The following is a 20,402-nucleotide window of genomic DNA, read 5'->3' as shown; positions in this document are numbered from 1 at the left end:
TAGAAGTATTCTTCGAAAAACTCTCGATACCTACCACATGTTGAATGTTTTTGGATTTTATACTTGATTCAAGAGTAATTCAAATAATACTTTTAAGTCGGTAAAGCAAACCGATTGTTCGATACTTCAATATGTAATTGTTGAACTAAACAACTTATGATTTTGAATCGAGAAAAATGAAAACCAAAACAATTTTATTGAGGTGTACTATTGAATGATTGAAAAGTAGATTATATTTCTCGACCCTACACGAACACATTTTTCTTTGAAACAAAGAACAAAAGTTCGGGATTCCCCACCACACATGATCGCAAAAATGGACTCTTTCTCTTTAAAGTTGTGGCCTACCAATTAGCTACTTGGCCAATGTCCTTTGGGAAATGGAGTTGTGAATTTGAAGAGGTGAAGAGGGAAAGATGGTCAAGTTCAAAGCTTAGGTTCATGTGGATAAAGAGACGTGACATTGACCTAATAACTTGTAACTTTTTCTTTAGATTATTCTCTTTCAATCTTTTTGATTGTTTTGTATTGAATTATTACCTTTTATTCTTCTTATTCTTGTTCTCCCTCGATTTTCATTATTCAGGAATGATGGAGAGAGAAAAAAAGAATTATCTTCTCTTTTATTTAATCATTGATGTATGCTCAAAAGATACTAGTCGATCAATTAGTGGTGTAACGGCCCATTTCCACCGCTAGCAGATATTATCCTCTTTGGGCTTTGGGCTTTCCCCCTTTCGGGCTTCCTCTCACGGCTTTAAAATGCGAAGGTTCCACACCCTTTTAACCCTTGTAAATGGTGGTTTGTTTTGTTCTCCTCCTCAACCAACGTGGGATGGGCAACGCGAAGGTTCCACGGGCTTCCTCTCACGGCTTTAAAACGCGAAGGGGTTTTCCACACCCTTTTAACCCCACCCTTTTAACCCTTGTAAATGGTGGTTTGTTCTCCTCCCCAACCAACGTGGGACATCACAATCCACACCCCTTCGGGGCCCAACGTCCTCGTTGGCACTCTTTCCTTCCTCCAATCGATGTGGGACCGCCCCCAAATCCACCCCCCTTTAGGGCCCAGCGTCCGGAACCTGGCTCTGATGCCATTTGTAACGACCCAGGCCCACCGCTAGTAGATATTGTCCTCTTTGGGCTTTTCTTTTCGGGCTTACCCTCAAGCCTTTAAAAAGCATTTATCAGGGGAAGGTTTCCACACCCTTATAAATGGTGGTTTGTTCTCCTCCTCAACCAATGTGGGACATCACAAGTGGCATCCCTAAACTTGAATTGGAGACATTTGGTGTGTTAGACTGATATGATAACTAACTACACAACGACACCAAATAATACACAAGTACTGTTTCATATGAAGATACAATCTAATAAAGACTATAAGCTTACTGCTACAAGAGTACAAAGCGACGATGGAGTAAAAAGAAAGATGAAATTAGGGTTTTAAACCTTAGTTTCGTGGCCATCGATAATGAAAAGATTGAAAATAAGGATATGTCTTGAATTTAAATTAACATTATTTATTAATTTGAAGCAATGTCATCCACAAAAGCTCATTCAAATGGTCTAAACCCTTGTTGGACAGTGATCGAACTTGTTCGATTTCGTATATTTAATATCAAAATGAAGTGGGTAATCCCATTTGAAGTCGATCGATTCCTAGAATTGAATGAAAGAAAGACGAGCAATATGAACGATTTTTAACGAAATGCTCATTGAGAAGGCTGACAATGCTTATGTGGGTCAACATCGACTGATCTAATAGTTACACAACCCACGAGCATGACTGTAGAGGAAGAAGAAAAACGTCATTACTCTCTTAGAACATGTTGAACATAACTATTTGTGGGAAACACTCTATTCTTTATTGAAATCAATTAAGAAGAAATTAAAAGACACTCTGTAAAAACTACTAAATTATGTCCTCTACTGTGCTTACACATGTGAAAAATAGAGATTGATCGTATGAGAATAAATGTAAAAAAAAATCGTGAGAGGAAGGGGAAAGAATTGTCGAATCTCATTGTCACTTGTCGATGAAAGCCTATTGTGAAAACAATTGCAAGCACTATCGTACTTAGAATCTGAGATTGTGATATAGTTTGCATGTGAAAGGAGGAAGAGAAATTTGTGAAATCTACACTCTGGTTGAAGATGAACATTATCTCCCTGTCGAACATATTTGTTAATATGACATGAACTGCTACATGTTAACTCAAGTGCGTGATTGCTTGTGTTGTCTTTCCTTGATTGAGTATAGGGAGAAACAATGAGGCGAGACTAGAGAGCTTGAGACTAAGTAGGCTAGACAAAGACCTAGAATAGGATACCTCTAGGATACCGTGCATTCAGGTCTGCAAAAGGATGACCAGCAGACCCAGACCCCAGTAGTCGAGACCACAATAGGTTTGAGAGACCTTGTGCGAGAATCCTAGAGATGAATGAATCCAAATCTAAGCTACCAAGATCTGCACTAGAAAGACCTAGTAGGACACCATGGTGACTGTAGACAATCGAGGTAGCTCACCAGACTTGAGCAGTGTGGATAGTATCCAGAAGCTCCATTTCCCTCTCTGCTCCGATACCAAGATCGTTGAACTAGGCAGAGCCAGATGGGGTATTGTGATTTGTGTCTCGACCTAGTGGTGATAGCTAAATGGTCTCCTGAACAGGACCACTTAGCTGTAAAAACCTATCCTTGAGCGGGGAAGCGTGGGACCATGTAAGATGGCTAGTAGCTGAATAACACACAAAGATCACAACCTGCCGATTTTAGTGGTAGCATGGTTCGGTGGGCAGGTTGTCATCTAACTTCCACGAATGATGTTCAGAGAGTGATACTATTCAAGTGTAGCCATACTATCCCCTTAATTTTATTCATGAGGTCGCGCCTTATCCCAAGACACTAATCATAAAGTGCATAAAATGAGCAAACACCTAAGGTATAGAAAAGAGAGTTGGAGCTTAGTTCATACTCCCTAGAACCCCGAGACAAGGCTGTGGATACCTAGTAAGATAAGGATGTGAAAAGAGCCTACAAATAGGTTGCTTTCTGGTTATTCTTATACTCATCCCTTTCTACTCTTCTTTTTCAGGTGAGTGATGCCATGGATCAGGGCGGGAGAGCGTTCGAGAGTCCTAAAGCCACAAAGGAGTATCTCGAGCCGTCTAGGAGTCTGTACATGTCATGCATAGTTACTTCGTACATTTTGTACCCCACAAACTTCTTCAATGAAATTCATATACTACTTAAAACAATTTGTTTTGATTGAAATTTTTGTTCTTAATTGCTAAAATTTTTCAGCAATTTCTTCTTGCCAATCTAATTTTACATGCTTTCATTGCATAATCTGTTAAGCTCGGTCTCGATTTTGAGTCTCAAATTTTGGAGTGTGACACTTATTAATTCGAATTTGACATACATTAAAACCAGTTTCGACATAGATTCAGAAAACAACATTCTCTAACCCAATTTCTTTATTTTGTTGACATAATGAACATTGGGTTAATACTTAAGAAGGTTTCAATTCTTGTTTGAGATGGAGTTTGTGAGTGCATATCCACCGTCATAACCTCCTTCTTCTCCACTTCCTTTGCTATTATCATGTTCTCCTCCATGACCTCCTCCACTGCCGTAAGCTCCGCCGGCCCCAATTCCAGAACCACCAGCATGGCCTCCGTAACCACCGCCGGCGCCAATGCCAGAACCACCAGCATGGCCTCCTACTCCGTCTCCCCTTCCATACCCACCGTCGACAACTCCACCATTTCCATATCCATGGGAATCTCCATACCCATTTCCATTTCCATTTCTACTTCCATAGCCGATATCATGATCTCTTCCTTGCCCATACCCACCATTGCCTCCATTTTCATAACCTCCACTTCGCCCACCACCGTAACCAACACCATGATCTTCTCCACCTCCATATCTACTCCCACTTCCATATCCTGCTCCTCCTACGCCGGAGCTAACCCCTCCTCCGTATGCGTTTCCTCCACCGTTACCATATCCCGAACCCCTTACTCCACCACTTCCATAGCCTGAACCTCCGAGAGCAGAGCTTCCGTCTCCATATCCTCCACCCGATCTTCCACCATATGCTTTATCATAGGATTCGTCACGATGCCCCGAATCGTACCCTTCTCTAGGGTTAGGGCGATCGTAACCATAGTGACGTGTTCGGGGATCATAATCAAGAAGGGTTCGGGCAGCAGAAGCTAAACCCAACCCTACAAGGAGAAGAAAGCTAAGGCACAAGACTCTAGTGATAGCCATGGAGAGAATTTGAGGATGCCTAGAATGAATCCATTGATCTCTTTATATAGGAAATGGTGGAGGGTTTATCATCTTCTCTATGGTGTGCTTAATGGTGTTTTGGGCGCCACATGCAGAAAAAAGAAGAAAGAAAAAAAAAAAAAAAAGGATATATACCTCCACAAATGTTCATGAGGCAAGCACTATAATGTGCCTTTTCTCATATTTGGCTCACAAGTTGCATTTGAACTAAATTATATGATTATATGAATATTTATTTAAGGCTTTGATGTCATCTTCCATTGACACGATCTTACAAGATTTAGTAAGATTTAGAGAAAGAGCAAAGAAAATTTTCAAAGTGTGGGTGAAAGTAATATCTATAGTTCACTACTTAGTTTATTTTGATAGCTTCTTCTTGCTTCACATTAGATAAGGTTGATAATTTATTTGGTTTTAGGAAGATATTTGTATGATTAATTCACAATGGCTATAAAAATCCACTACATAAAGAACATTTATTTAATTAAGGCTCTTTTTCTCTTTTGCTACTTGAGCAGCCATGGGATTTAAGACATGAAATGGGCTATGAAACGATATTGCATTACTATGATATATTTTACATATCATTTATGCATGTTCCCTAATTCCCACTTGAACAAAATACATTAAATAATCTCCCATTTAGAATACAATAATTGTGGAGTTAATCATCACACATTTTAATGATATTAAATCCATAATGTTTGCACTAAAAAAACCTAAAAAAGAATCTCATATCTGATAGTGCTTAACATATTGAGATATTGAGAGTGATGTAATTTGTCAAATAACATGGTAGCAATTTTATTTTTAGATATATTATCTTATAGATATAATTTTAGAATCTTAACCTTCTTATATAATCTTTTTTTAATCTTTTTTTAATCTATGGTAAAAGTGGTTCAAAAGGAGCTAAAGCAATGAGAAAGTCTTAAAACTAGCTAAAATAGTTAGAAGATTTCAATTGGATCATAGGTAGTCACTTCAATTGAACCAGTCATATCATCATCTTCTATTTAAGAAAAATGTTAGAAAAATGTGAGATTCATCAGCATTCTATGTCTTGTCTTGAGTTAGTTTTTTCATCAAACTTGTAAATCTTGCATCTACGAAGTTAAAAGTATAAGTCATCAATGGTAATCTGCTTACAAGGGAAATCATCGAAGGAAGACACAATACTCACTAGAAAATTTATGTTGATGTGAAGCGAAGGGATTTAGAGTTCGCAGTGGGATACAACGTATTTCTTAAGGTGAGCTCGGAGAATATGTGCTAAAACCACTGCACCTAAATGGTGTGAAATTTCTCTATTTATAATAAAAAAAAATTACAAGGATATGGAAATAGTAATAAATGGAAAGAGCAATAAATGGAAAGAGCAATAAATGGAAAGATACATACGTGTAATGATTGTCTATATAATAAAAGATCAAATATGATATATATGGTAAACTATAATTTAGTAGTAAATATTCTTAGCACCCCCCGTAAGCTGAGCGTTGGATTTGAACGAATGTGAAGCTTGGATCTGAAAAATTCAAAGAGAGGTCGAGAAACACTTTTTGTGAAGATGTCAACAACCTAGTTCGGAGGAGGCGTAGAGAAGCACTTTCTTGGCCATCGAAAATTGTAGAGGGATCGTCGCTCAGCGACGATGCTACCTTGGCTCTAGCAAGAATGTCTAACCTACGATGTAAAATGGGGAAACCCAGAGGAAGAAGGAGAATAGAGAGAGAGGGTTCGATGGTGACTATGAAGAAGATAGGAACAAGAGAGGAAGAAAAGGGTATGAGCCGAGAATGCAGACTCTGGGTGTATTTCAGACGAAGAAAGAAAGAAAGGGGCGGAGACGGAGTGGTGTCTGCGCCTTGTGGACTGGTTTGCTATCGAGCAAATGAGCACGAGATAGGAACAAGAGAGGAAGAAGAGGGTATAAGCCGAGAATGCGGACTCTGGGGTGTATTTTAGACGAAGAAAGAAACAAAGGGATGGAGACAGAATGGTGTTTGCGCCTTGTGGACAGGTTTGCTATCGAGCAAATGCGCACGAGTAAGAATATCTCGAGCATATTTTACAATTGGAGTTTGCACTGGTGACTTCGAAAGAGTGGTAGGTGGAGCCGATGGAGAAGTAGTCGGCGCCATAGCAGGTGGTGAAGTTCCAATGAACGGAGAGGGATGTTAGATAAAAGACTGTTGGTTTCCTTATTTAGGTTTACACGTTTTAATTAGTTTGATTAAATATTTTCTTTGACCATTTGCGAAACACGTCGAATTCATTAACAATTTTGTAGGCTGCCATTTCAACAGATTTAGTTGGTCAGTCTCCATCATTTTTAGGATAGTTAATTGTTTAAAGAGGTGAATACAAGAAAAAATCACTTCCTTTTTAGCAAATCAAATTGCAATTCTCTCTCTCTCTCTCTGTTATTTTTATGCATTTTATTTTCTTCCGACTTTCCTCTCTCTTCCCGTCAATCGATTTCCTCTCACACCAGAAAAGAATTTCCCTTCGATTGTCGAAAAACAACAAGGGAGTCACGTCCCTCAGAGAAATGGACGAAGACGATGTTAAAGTCGGAAGAGTCACCACAGTGGATGAAGGAGTCGATTTTGGCAAGGAGGTCGGCGACGACTTGGTTGGCAAAAATGCCATTGCGACACTCAAATTTCGAGGATAAATCTATGCAGAAGGTCGATGAGCTTATCGAGATTCCGTATATTTTCGAAGTGAACGCTGATGAAGATCCTGATATTAGGGTTTCTGTGAAGGATGAAGGGTTGATTGGGAAGAAAATGAGAGAGGCTATGTTGGCTAAGGGGAAACCGATTATGTTGGAGAAGACGAGGTTGTATGTACAAAGTATGGCGAAGGGTGATTTGGAGGTCAAAAGGGTTGGGAAGAAAATGAGAGAGGCTATGTTGGCTAAGGGGAAACCGATTATGTTGGAGAAGACGAGGTTGTATGTACAAAGTATGGCGAAGGGTGATTTGGAGGTCAAAAGGGTGGAGCTGAAGAGTAATCAATTGACCCTACTTGCGGCAGCCATGGAGACTTCCCCATGCGGTGTCAAAGCCAACAGGGGTGGTGGAGAAGAAGATGAGTAGGCGATTCAGAAGCCATTGAAAGTAAAGGATCTAGTTACTCAACTAAAAAGGCTCTGATACCATGAGATTATTTGCTAAAACGGGAAAGATCTCTATTTATAATCAAATAAATGGAAAGATTATGTGTAATGGAAGACAAATATCTACATATTTTTCTATAATAAAAGATCAAATATAATATATATGGTAAACTATAATTTAGTACTAAATATCCATAACAACCTCCATGAAGGGTGTTCTTAGGTTTGGGAACAAAGGGAAGCTAAGTTAACGCCTCATTGGACTATTTGAGATCTTGGAACGAGTGTGACAAGTAGCTTACCAATTTGCCCTATCACCTGTGCTTTTAGGAGTCCACAATGTGTCCTATGTATTGATGTTGCGATTATACATAGCAGACCCATCGCATGTAATAGATTCCAAACCCTACGGTTGGACAAAATTTTGAACTATGAGGAAGAACCAATGCAAATTGTGGCTAGAGAAGTGAAGACCTTATGTAGTCGAGAGATTGTGTTCAAGGTATTATAGCGGAATCACCAGCTTAAAGAAGTCACTTGGGAACGAGAAGAGGAATTGATGATCAAGTACCTTGAGCTCTTCTGAGCGGAAGGGATGTAGCGCAGATCTTATGCATTTAAGTGCAGCTTTTAAAGATGAAAGTTCCTTGTTGGGGGAATATTATAAAGCCGAAGTTCTAGGCCTAAAGCCCAATACATTAAAATAAACTCTAGGGTTCAGCTACATATAGCCAAACGCACAGCCAGCCACCTCACAGAGCACGGAGCCTGAGATTAGCCAGCCACTCATGAACCCTAGCCACCACCTTTTTCCTTCCTCTCTATCATCTTCTTCTTTAAACCGCTGCTGTCCATCGCTCACGCCGTCCCACGTTGCCATCGCCAGTCGCCCTCTCACATTGGACAATCGCCGTAAGTCACCCACACTGCCGTTGCAAGTTAAACGTCATCGTCGTCGCCAGAACTACCATTTGGAGGAGCAAACAGTGAGTTTTCATGTGACTTATTTTTTTGAGTCCAATCTCGATTTTGAATGGACCATACCTTTAATGCTCACCTCTAAATGTCCGTAGAATAACAAAGGTACAACTCGCCGACCAACGAAGTTACAACGTGGTATAACTCGCCAACCAACGAAGTTACAACGTGGTTTCTTTTTTTGGATAGTTGGGACTGGACCGAACCTCTACGTAAGAAAAAGGTAAGCAATAAGACCCTATGATTTGTGGGGGTCATTTTATCACGTCAAATTGGGTTGGTTAAACTTGGGAGTTTAAATGAAGGCTTGATGTAGGTCGGAGTTGGATGAATATCTATAGGGGTGATTAGAAAAGAACTCTTTGGGTGAGGGAGCTTCTTATTATTGAAACTTAAATGTTTTGTTTTCTTTAAAGGTTGAATATGTTTGCTATTGTATGGCTGTGTGTTGTATGATATGATGTATGTTGAACATGAAAATAAATATGTTGAGACCTATTGGATGCATATTATGTTCGATGATTGAAATATGTTTGGTGTGAGTTGTGTGACATGATGTATGTTTTCTCATGAAAATAAATGTTTTCAGACCTAATGCATGTATATTATGTTTGAGGATTAAGGAAGTTGTGGTAAGGGTTACACGCGGTGTGAATTGGGTAACTAGCCATTGATAATCATTTTAAGATTTTCATGTGGTAAGCGTTACATGAGTGAATCAGGTAACATGCCATCAATGGTCACTTGTAGAGTGATTGCAGAAAATGGTTATCAAGACAAGGGTTAAGTGTGAATCGGATTACCATCCATTGATAATCATTTTGAGGAGTAGAGGTGGATGTTGATTTTTATGTGGTAAAAACTACACGCTGTGTGTTTCAGGTAATTAACCACTACGGTCCCTCGATTTTGTTTGATCGTCGTTTATCTATTTGACCCAATAGAGGAATTCCTTACCTAGTATTTAATACTCACCTTGTTTTTAAAATGATTTTCAGGCGAGGTTGTAGCACAAAATTGACGAGCAGAGTGGAGAAGAGGCGAGGTTGTGGCACAGAACTAACGAGTAGGGTGGAGAAGTCAGTCATGGGTGAACTTGAGCATTTTTATATTTCTATCGAATTTTATGTTTTCATTGTAGACCTTTTTGCATTTAGTTGTTTTTTTGACTCAAATTGTGTTAGAGGACACTTAGTTTATGGGAACTAGGGAATTTTGTATGTTGAATTATTTATTTAGATTGAATGTATTCTAAACTTTGTTTAAAGGGTACGATCAATAAATTACTTCTTTTATAACGGCTTTAATTGCTATGGATACGAAAAGTTGTTGTTACACATTGATTCGATTTGAAAGCAGTTTTGACATAGATTTAGAAACAACATTCTCTAACCCAATTTCTTTATTTTGTTGACATAATGAACATTGGGTTAATACTTAAGAAGGTTTCAATTCTTGTTTGAGATGGAGTTTGTGAGTGCATATCCACCGTCATAACCTCCTTCTTCTCCACTTCCTTTGCTATTATCATGTTCTCCTCCATGACCTCCTCCACTGCCGTAAGCTCCGCCGGCCCCAATTCCAGAACCACCAGCATGGCCTCCGTAACCACCGCCGGCGCCAATGCCAGAACCACCAGCATGGCCTCCTACTCCGTCTCCCCTTCCATACCCACCGTCGACAACTCCACCATTTCCATATCCATGGGAATCTCCATACCCATTTCCATTTCCATTTCTACTTCCATAGCCGATATCATGATCTCTTCCTTGCCCATACCCACCATTGCCTCCATTTTCATAACCTCCACTTCGCCCACCACCGTAACCAACACCATGATCTTCTCCACCTCCATATCTACTCCCACTTCCATATCCTGCTCCTCCTACGCCGGAGCTAACCCCTCCTCCGTATGCGTTTCCTCCACCGTTACCATATCCCGAACCCCTTACTCCACCACTTCCATAGCCTGAACCTCCGAGAGCAGAGCTTCCGTCTCCATATGCTCCACCCGATCTTCCACCATATGCTTTATCATAGGATTCGTCATGATGCCCCGAATCGTACCCTTCTCTAGGGTTAGGGCGATCGTAACCATAGTGACGTGTTCGGGGATCATAATCAAGAAGGGTTCGGGCAGCAGAAGCTAAACCCAACCCTACAAGGAGAAGAAAGCTAAGGCACAAGACTCTAGTGATAGCCATGGAGAGAATTTGAGGATGCCTAGAATGAATCCATTGGTCTCCTTATATAGGAAATGGTGGAGGGTTCATCATCTTCTCTATGGTGTGCTTAATGGTAAAGAGGGCGCCACATGGGGAAATAAAAAACAATTTGGATATGTATCTCCACAAATGTCGATGAAGCAAGCACTATAGTGTGCCTTTTCTCATATTTGGCTCACACATTAGATTTGAAGTAAATCATATGAAAATTTACATAAGGCTTTGATGTCATCTTTCATTTACAAGATTTTGTAAGATTTAGAGAAAGAGCAAAGATAAACTTAAAAGTAATATCTATAGTTCACTACTTACTTTAGTTTTATCATTTCTTCTTGCTTCGCATTAATTAAGGTCGATAATTTATTTGGTTTTAGAAAGATATAAAAATCCACCACATAAAGAACATTTATTTAACTAGGGCTCTTTTTCTTTTTTCCTTCTTGAGCCGCCATGAGATTTAAGACATGAAATGGGTTATGAAACGACATTGCATTACTATAATATCTTTTACATATCATTTATGCATGTTTCCTAATTCCCACTTGAGGGATTCATTAAATAATCTCCCATTTGGAATATAATAATTATAGAATGAATCATCACATTTTAATGATATTAAAATCTCATAGTATTTTGCACTCACAAAATTTAAAGAAAAAAAAATCTGGATGTATTTTTCTATTAGGAATGTAATGATTTTGAACCAGTCACGTTATCATCTTCTATCTAAAAGAAAGTTAGAGTAATGTGTTTTTAGGTGTGAGTGTGAAATTAAAATTCATCTTAGCATTCTATGCCTTGTCTTGAGTTAGTTTTTTCGTCAAACTTGTAAATTTTACGTTTATGAAGCTAAAAGTATAAGTTTCATCCATTGTAATCTACTTGCAAGGAGAAATCATCGAAGGAAGGAAGGCACGATACTCACTAGAAAATTTCTAGATACCAATGAGATCCTTTTACCCCGATCTTGTTTTCTAGGCTTTATATTCTTTCAATTCCTTCTATAGACCAACCTCAAGTCTTATTGTCCCTAAATGAGGTAAATTTTTGTGAGATCCCATGTCCGCAATCTACAATAGGGTGGAGTGTGAAATTTCACATCGGGTTGGAGAGAGGAACAAAATATCTTTTACAAGAGTGTGGAAACCTCTCCCTAGCAGATGCGTTTTAAAATCATGAGGCTGATGACGATACGTAACGAGTCAAAGCAAACAATATCTACTAGCGGTATCAGAGCCAAACACCAGGCAGTGTGCTAGCAAGGGCGTTGGGCCCCCGAGGGGAGTGAATTGTGAGATCGCACATCGGTTAGAGAGAGGAATGAAGCATTCCTTATAATGATGTGGAAACCTCTCCCTAGTAGACGTGTTTTAAAACTTTGAGGCTGGCGACAATACGTAAGGACAATATCTACTAGCAATGGGCTTGAGCTTTTACAATTTTGAAACTTAAATGTCGGGTTTCTCAATTCCAATTATCATTTGATAACTCAAATTGTGGAGCATAAAATGTGTGAGCTAATAAATTTGAGTTTGTAGAACAAGTTACTTAACTTGTATAGTAACCTTATAGAATTGGGAGAAGTTGCCAAATTGTAGACCAAGTTTTGTAGTTCTAGACCAAAGCTTTGTGTTTTAATTAGGAAGATGGTTAGGGGTTTTAACATGGGGAGAAAGTTTAGGAAGCAAGTGTGTGTTTTCTCCCCCGTAAATACTCATGAGATACATGCGTCTTACTCAACAACAACAAAGAGAATTGAAAAGCTAACTACTTAGGTTCTCCCCGAAATGCGTTGAGGCGCAGCAGTTGACTAGACATCTAGGAGTAAAGCACTGTTTCGGTGCGAGCCGCAAGAGCGGTACCAAATTGAGGCAAACTCTAAATACTAGATATGATCTCAATATCATAGGGGTCAAGGTCGGCCAGTGAGACGATGGGGGATAAGCTTCATTGTTGAGAGGGAAACAACCCGAATCACCAACTATGGCCCCTAAATGACCGCTCAGCGATAAAGGAGGTAGGGGTGCAGAAAAAGCCAATTAAACTAAGATAGAGAGGGACAAATTTCTTTTTTAGGAGACAACTTGACCTTATGCTCTACTATGTTCATGAAATATTTACACACATGATCATACGTGTTCTCTTCTTTTATATAGTCTTTTACTTGTTCTACATACACCTGACAAAGCTTAAGGATATGAAATTAAAGTACATGAAATTTTTTTGTATGAAAGAGATGTAAATCCCGAAAAAAAAAAAAAAAAGTGAATCTTAAAGCCAGATTTTAGGTCACAACACAGTACTAATCTTAGCGATGGTCGTACATATATACATTTTTTAGCTTATTAAGGATATCATTCATTAGGTAAAGAGAAAGAACAACTTAAGTAGCTTACCATGTTCGCTATAGAGGCCGCTTCACTCTAAGCCTTAAGCCGAGTTATGTTTAAATTGACCACTTTTTTTATCCTTTAAGTTTAATATTATAATGTAATAACTTGGTTTTTCGTGTTTATAGGTTAAATATTGTATCTTTTATTAATGTAAGAAAATTAATACTTTAGAATAATGTTCAATTCTCTTGACAGCCCTCTTCCTTCATCAGATATTTGCATGATTAATATATGTTTTGCCTATACAAACCCACTAAGTAAAGATAATATTTTATTAGGCTATCCATTAACTTATCTTTTCCCATAGCATTTATGCTCGTTCCCCTAATTCCCACTTAAAAGAGATTAAATAATTTCCCCTTTGTCATAAAAAGTTGGAAAGTATATCACTTTTCAAAGAGAACATGAGTGTTCAGCATATTCAAATTTGCTTAGTAAAAACATTAGAAAAAAAAAAAAAAAGAAAGTTTTAAGAAAACTTTCAAGGGGAGAAATGTTAAAGGGGAGAAATGTTAGAGATCACGGAGAGCATAAATTTTAGCATGAGACTAGGGATGTTAAAAAAAAACTCGATGAACTTAAACACTCAATCAATCCAATTGAGCTCGTTTGTTTTTTCAATGGAACTCAATCAATCCAATCTCATTTACCTCGGTAGATGAAGGTATAGAATGTTAAGGCGAACCTTACTTTCATGCAATTGAAGTTAGAAACACGTGACTTTTAACCGTAAGGTAGAAGATGATGGCATGGATGGTTCAATTGAATCGATTACCGATGGTTCTATTGACTCAGTTTCTCACTTATTTTGGATCATTTTTACCTAAGATTAATTGAAAAGATAATGTATCACTACTGTTTGACAAACTACATCACTCTCACGTGCTTAACCACTATGAGATTCTTTTTAATATCCTTAAAATGTGATGATTTATTCCACCATTAGTGCATTCCATAAGGAAGATTATTTAATGAATGTATCAAGTGGGAATTAGGGAAACATGCATAAATGATATGAAAAAGATATTATAGTAATGCAATGTCGTTTCATAATCCATTTCATGTCTCAAATCTGATGGCGGCTCAAGTAAGAAAAGGGATAAAGAACCCTAATTAAACAAATGTTCTTTATGTAGTGGATTTTTGTAGCCATTGTGAATTTAATCATACAAATATCTATGTAAAACCAAATAAGTTATCATGCTTCAATGCTCCTCTTAATCCTTGTTGATGAAGAGATATTTAGGTTGGAGGGTCAACTTGTAGAAGACGCCATAGTCAAATGACTTAGCAAGAGAATATCTAAGTTTCGCTATGAGAATATTTAGAGCAACAAAATCTAACTAAGAAGTAACTAAACTCGACATGAAAATACTTGAAATCCAAAACACCGTTGGGCGAAATTCAAAAAAAAATTTAGCTAATGGAAAACAAGAAGAATTGAAACTAAGCGTGTGAGCTTATAAACTTGACTTAGTAGAATAAGTCACTAACATATGAATTAACTTTAGGATAATTATTAGTATACTTAGTAGAATAAGTTACTAACTTATGAAACAACTAAGTACAATTGGTACTAGTTGCCAAATTGTAGATCAAGTTTTATGCTTTAATGAGGAAGATCGTTAGTAGTTCTTAACTTCAGAAAAAAATTTAGAAAGCTAGTTAGTGCTCTCTCCATAATAAATACTCACGAGATGTATGTTTTTTCACAGCAATAAAGAAAATTGAAAATCTAGTTGCTTAAGGTTTCCTTTGCTTCTTTTACTTGTTTGGACATATTTCGATCGTAGGTTATATCCAACAAAGTGAACCATAGATATTACTTTCAATTAGACTTGTAAGCTTTTCTTTGATCTTTCTCTAAATCTTACAAAATCATGGGGATCTTGTAAATGGAAGATGAGATCAAATGAGATCAAAGCCTTACATAAATATTCATATGATTTAGTTCAAATTTAATTTGTGAGCTAAATATGAGAAAAAGGCATACTATAGTGCTTGCCTCATCGACATTTGTGGAGGTACCTTCTTTTTTATTTCCCCATGTGGCTCCCTCTTTACCATTAAGCACCCATGAGAAGTTGATGAGCCCTCAACAATTTCCTATATAAGGAGATCAATGGAATCATTCTAGGCATCTCAAATTCTCTCCATGGCTATCACTAGAGTCTTGTGCCTTAGCTTTCTTCTCCTTGTAGGGTTGGGTTTAGCTTCCGCTGCCCGAACCCTTCTTGATTATGATCCCCGAACACGTCACTATGGTTACGATCGCCCTAACCCTAGAGAAGGGTACGATTCGGGGCATCGTGGCGAATCCTATGATAATGCATATGGTGGAAGATCGGGTGGAGGATATGGAGACGGAAGCTCTGCTCTCGGAGGTTCAGGCTATGGAAGTGGTGGAGTAAGGGGTTCGGGATATGGTAACGGTGGAGGAAATGCATACGGAGGAGGGGTTAGCTCCGGCGTAGGAGGAGCAGGATATGGAAGTGGGAGTAGATATGGAGGTGGAGAAGATCATGGTGTTGGTTACGGTGGTGGGCGAAGTGGAGGTTATGAAAATGGAGGCAATGGTGGGTATGGGCAAGGAAGAGATCATGATATCGGCTATGGAAGTAGAAATGGAAATGGAAATGGGTATGGAGATTCCCATGGATATGGAAATGGTGGAGTTGTCGACGGTGGGTATGGAAGGGGAGACGGAGTAGGAGGCCATGCTGGTGGTTCTGGCATTGGCGCCGGCGGTGGTTACGGAGGCCATGCTGGTGGTTCTGGAATTGGGGCCGGCGGAGCTTACGGCAGTGGAGGAGCTCACGGAGGAGAACATGATAATAGCAAAGGAAGTGGAGAAGAAGGAGGTTATGACGGTGGATATGCACTCACAAACTCCATCTCAAACAAGAATTGAAACCCTTCTTTTAAGTAATGAACCCAATATTCATTATGTTAACAAAATAAAGAAATTGGGTTAGAGAATGTTGTTTTCTATATCTATGTCCAAACTGGTTTCAATGAATGTCAAATTCGAATCAATGGTTCAATGATAAAACAAAATTTGGATTACATTGGTATAGAGCAAATTGATTCAATCATACTAATTTTCTCGAGGGATGTATTAGGTTGGGTGAATGATTAAGCTTGACTTATTAAAAACTTGAAGAAGTTTAGAAAATAGTTTGTGATTTATTTAGGGGTGGTTAGTGATTTTAACTTCAAGAAAACGTTTAGGAAACTAGTTGTGATTTCTCATCATAAATATTCATGAGACGTATGCTCTTTACAACAACAACAAAGAGCATTGAAAAGTCAAGTGTTTAACGTTTCTTTGTTTCAAAAGATCTCTCCCCTTAAGTTGTTCTTGTTGCTTTTTATTTGTTTCGATATATTTCGATCGTGGGTCATATATGTTAAAGATCACGTATTTGTTTAGATTGCTGTCAGTTACTATCTGATTAAATCTCATTATAGTTAGGAGTTGATTTAGTTTTGATTTGATCTTCTCATCAACCATTCAATCACTAACTCTTTCACTAACAATTGGTATCAGAGCCATGCCCTAAACTTAACCATGTCAATAGAATCCTCAAATATTGAACACAGAATTGTGAGCCTCGTAGGTATAGTCAAAAGTGACTCAAGTGTCGAACAAAGGGTGTACTTTGTTCGAGAACTCCAGAGAAAGGAGTTGAGCCTCGATTAAGGAGAGGCTATTCAAGAGCTTCATAAGCCTCAGGGGAAGCTTATAGTGTACTTTGTTCGAGGGGAGGATTGTTGAGGATTATTGGGAGTGTCCCACATTGGTTAATTTAGTGAAGATCATGGGTTTATAAGTGAGGAATACTATCTCCATTAGTTTGAGGCCTTTCGGGGAAGCCTAAAGCAAAGTCATGAGAGCTTATGCTCAAAGTGGACAATATCATACCATTGTGGAGAGTCATGATTCCTAACAATATCCAACATTTGATATTAGAGTCAGGATGCCAAAACAAATTTCGTCACCTTACAAAGTCACTGGAGGAGAAGTGAAAACTATAAGGGGCGGAAGGGAGGGGAGTGTAACTCTCCATAACCTATTACACACGAAGAGTAACTACGTAACATTGATAAAGATGCCTATTAACTTACAGGCACAAGGCATGTGGGACATCGTCGAACATGGTGACGTTGAGGAGCATAACGACAGGATGACTCTTGCCACCATCTACCAAGCAGTCTCGGAGGACGTACTTCTCATGTTGGCAGAGAAGGACTCGGCAAAGTAGCATAGGAGGCACTGCCAACAATGCATTTGGGTGTGAAACGTGTCCAGGAAGCAAGGGTGGAGACCTTGAAGAGTGAGTTTCCAGGCTGTTGACTCTAGCAATTCGGAAGACAGTGTCGACGAAAAATTGGCCGAAGGTTTCTTCGAAGGAAAAATTAGCGGAAGTAAAAGGAGAGAGAGTGAGAGATTCGCTGATATTGCTGAAGACTCGATATTTTATTTTACTTCAGTTGAACGGTTTAAATAACAAATCTAATTACAAAAATAGAAAAACCAATTATACAAAAATAGAAGAAGTGGACGAAGACTTCGCCCAAATTGCCAAAACAATGGCTCCTAGAATCACGCTCCTCCATTCGCGTGAATTCAGACGTTTTACAAACCTAAATAAGGCATGGCTTTTATTTAACAATCTCCTCCTAAAAGCTGTACCTTATTATTTGAACTCCGATCTTTGAGCGTAGTTCTTCGAATTTCACCCGCGCCAGGGACTTGGTGAAAATGTCTCCAAGTTGTTCCTCTATTCGGATGAAATCAATCTTGATGAGCCCTTGATCTGCACATTCTCGAATGTAGTGGAATCTGATTTCTATGTGCTTGCTCCGGTCGTGCAAAACTGGATTTTTGATCAGGGAGATCGTAGCTTTGTTGTCTACGTATAGCATTGGTGGATCGCTTTCTCTCCCGATGAGTTCTTCCATTAGTCGTGCAAGCCAGATCCCTTGTGTTGCTGCCATCGAAGCGGCGATGTATTCTGCTTCGCAGGAAGACAAAGCAACCACCTTCTGTTTTGTTGATTGCCAGCAGATCGCATCGCTTGAGAGAAAGTAGATCATTCCACTGGTGCTCTTACGATCATCGACGTCACCAGCCATGTCACTATCACTGTAGCCGACCAGCTTGAGTTTCTCCTTTCCGCTCCCTGCACAATATCTTACACCCCAGCCTCTGGTTCCGGCTACATAGCGCAGGATGCGCTTGACAGCCACTAGATGCTCCTCCCTAGGTGCTTCCATAAACCTGCTCACATAGCCAACAGAGTAAGCAAGATCAGGACAAGAGTTTACCAGATAGCGCAGACTCCCGACAATGCTGCGGTAATTGGTGGAGTCTACTGTCGTTGTAGTGCCGGTCTTCCTTAGTTGAAGTCGGGCCTCCATTGGTGTCCTGGTAGGATTACTGTCCACAAGCCCAGTTGTGTCCAGCAGCTTCCTCGCGTATGCACTTCGATGCCGAGGTAGTAGCTGAGCACACCGAGATCGCTCATCTCGAAGTTTTTCGACATCTCCTTCTTGAACCTTCCGAGGACTCCCACGTCGCCTCCAGTGATTATGAGGTCGTCGACGTACACTCCCACGATCAGTCGCTTTTTGCCGTGGCCGTACGTGTACATGCCATGCTCAGAGGCACAACGTTTGAAATTCAGTGACAGTAGGGTACTGTCGAGCTTCGCGTTCCAGGCTCGTGGGGCTTGTCGAAGCCCGTAGAGTGCTTTGTGCAGGCGCAGTACCTTATTAGGGTTGTCGTTATCCAGGAAGCCAGGTGGTTGACGAACATAGACGGTCTCCTTCAACTCTCCGTTAAGGAAAGCAGACTTTACGTCCATATGGTGAACCTCCCAAGAGGAATGTGCCGCAATTGCCAGCAAGAAACGAACGGATTCTAACCTTGCTACTGGCGCAAATATCTCTTCGAAGTCCACTCCTTCCTTCTGGACGTAGCCCTTCGCCACCAGACGAGCCTTGTGCTTCACAACTTCTCCTTTTTCGTTGCGCTTCAGTTTGAAGACCCATTTGAGCCCTATGGCTCGGTGTCCCGGCGGCATATCCTCCAGACTCCACGTCTGGTTCTCAGTGATGGATGTCATCTCCTCCTGCATTGCCTTCCACCAGCACGGGTTCTTTTCTGCTTCGGCGAAGGTGTTTGGTTCATCTGCACTGACGGCATGTAGTTCGGCCACTTCTTCGAGCTCGCGCGCTGCTAGTCCAGGTGGTTCACCTCCTCCCACTAGGTCATCCATCCTCCGGTACCTAGCCTCCAGATCAGTATCGTGATCGGCATCCAGCGTCGAATCCGCAGTCCGTGGTGTTGCGAATTCCACTGGTTCAGGTGGTGCACCTGCTGGCGGCGGTGACGTCTCCTGATGCTGGGCTCCTCCTTCTTCAGGCTCGGTGACGAGGTACTCCACCGTGAATTGATTTGGATTACGGTCTGCCTCGATCACATCATTCCACTGCCAGAAGGTGCTTTCGTCGAAGACGACGTCGCGAGACACGTGAGCTCGCCCCCCTATAGGATCATAGAGTCTGTACGCCTTGCTCCCGGGTTCGTAGCCGATGAAGACGACCTTCAGCCCCCTGGGATCGAGCTTAGCGAGATGGGGACGTGTTACCTTCATGTATGCGACGCAGCCGAACACGCGAAAATGATGTACTGTTGGTTTTTTGTTGTACCAGACCTCATATGGCGTCTTCCCGTCGAGGCTTCGGGTTGGTGACCGATTGAGGAGATAGACAGCCGTCATTACTGCCTCTCCCCAGAATCTCCCAGGCATCCCGGCCGTCACCAACAATGACCTTGCTGTCCCGACAATGGTCTGATTTTGGCGCTCTACCACTCCGTTCAGTTGGGGGGAGTAGGGCGCCGTTAGGTGCCGTTGTATGCCGATCTCGTCGCAGTACTTATGAAACTTGCCGAGGTGAATTCTCCGCCTCGGTCTATGCGCAGCACTCGCATCTTCTTCTCACATTCGGCCTCCGCTCGCGCTTTAATGCGCTTAACCGCCTCTGCCGCCTCACTTTTCGCTTGCAGCAGAGTCAGCCACATGAAGCTGCTTTTGTCATCGACTAACAGGAGGAAGAGACTCTTACCGCCTGGGGTCGCCGGCTTGATGGGCCCGCAGATATCGCCGTGTACAAGCTCCAACGGCTCATCGGCTCGGTAGGCTGTTCGAGACGGAAAGGGTGTGCGCCTCTGTTTGCCGATGAGGCACCCGTCGCACAGCTTGTTCACGCCTTTGATTTCTGGCAAGTCGTGCACCAACTCCTTCTTCTGTAGCTTTTCTAGGGCAGGAAAGTTTAAGTGTCCGTACCTTGCGTGCCACCTCCAAGAT

At 40.5% G+C, this 20,402-nt stretch overlaps 2 protein-coding genes across 2 annotated transcripts; one reads left to right on the top strand and one right to left on the bottom strand.

Annotated features, from left to right (window-relative positions):
* Positions 1-3,394: 3,394 nt before the first annotated feature.
* LOC111810503 (uncharacterized) lies at positions 3,395-10,627 on the bottom strand. Its single transcript, XM_087117323.1, has 3 exons — positions 9,858-10,627; positions 5,885-5,989; positions 3,395-4,322 (listed from the first exon to the last, which is right to left on the bottom strand). The coding sequence occupies exons 1-3, from the start codon at positions 10,610-10,612 to the stop codon at positions 3,527-3,529; spliced, it is 1,656 nt and encodes a 551-aa protein (XP_086973449.1). The 5' UTR covers positions 10,613-10,627; the 3' UTR covers positions 3,395-3,526.
* A 4,530-nt stretch (positions 10,628-15,157) lies between these two features.
* On the top strand, positions 15,158-16,092 carry LOC111810505 (uncharacterized). Its single transcript, XM_087117340.1, has one exon. It carries the CDS (start codon positions 15,182-15,184, stop codon positions 15,935-15,937), a length of 756 nt encoding a protein of 251 aa, XP_086973466.1. The 5' UTR covers positions 15,158-15,181; the 3' UTR covers positions 15,938-16,092.
* The last annotated feature ends 4,310 nt before the right edge of the window (positions 16,093-20,402 follow it).

Source organism: Cucurbita pepo, chromosome 14 (assembly GCF_057944985.1).
Source record: "Cucurbita pepo subsp. pepo isolate OVF chromosome 14, ASM5794498v1, whole genome shotgun sequence".
NCBI classification, from domain to species: Eukaryota; Viridiplantae; Streptophyta; class Magnoliopsida; order Cucurbitales; family Cucurbitaceae; genus Cucurbita; species Cucurbita pepo.
Note: the sequence above shows the minus strand (reverse complement) of the source record. Positions and strands in the feature narration are given on the sequence as shown.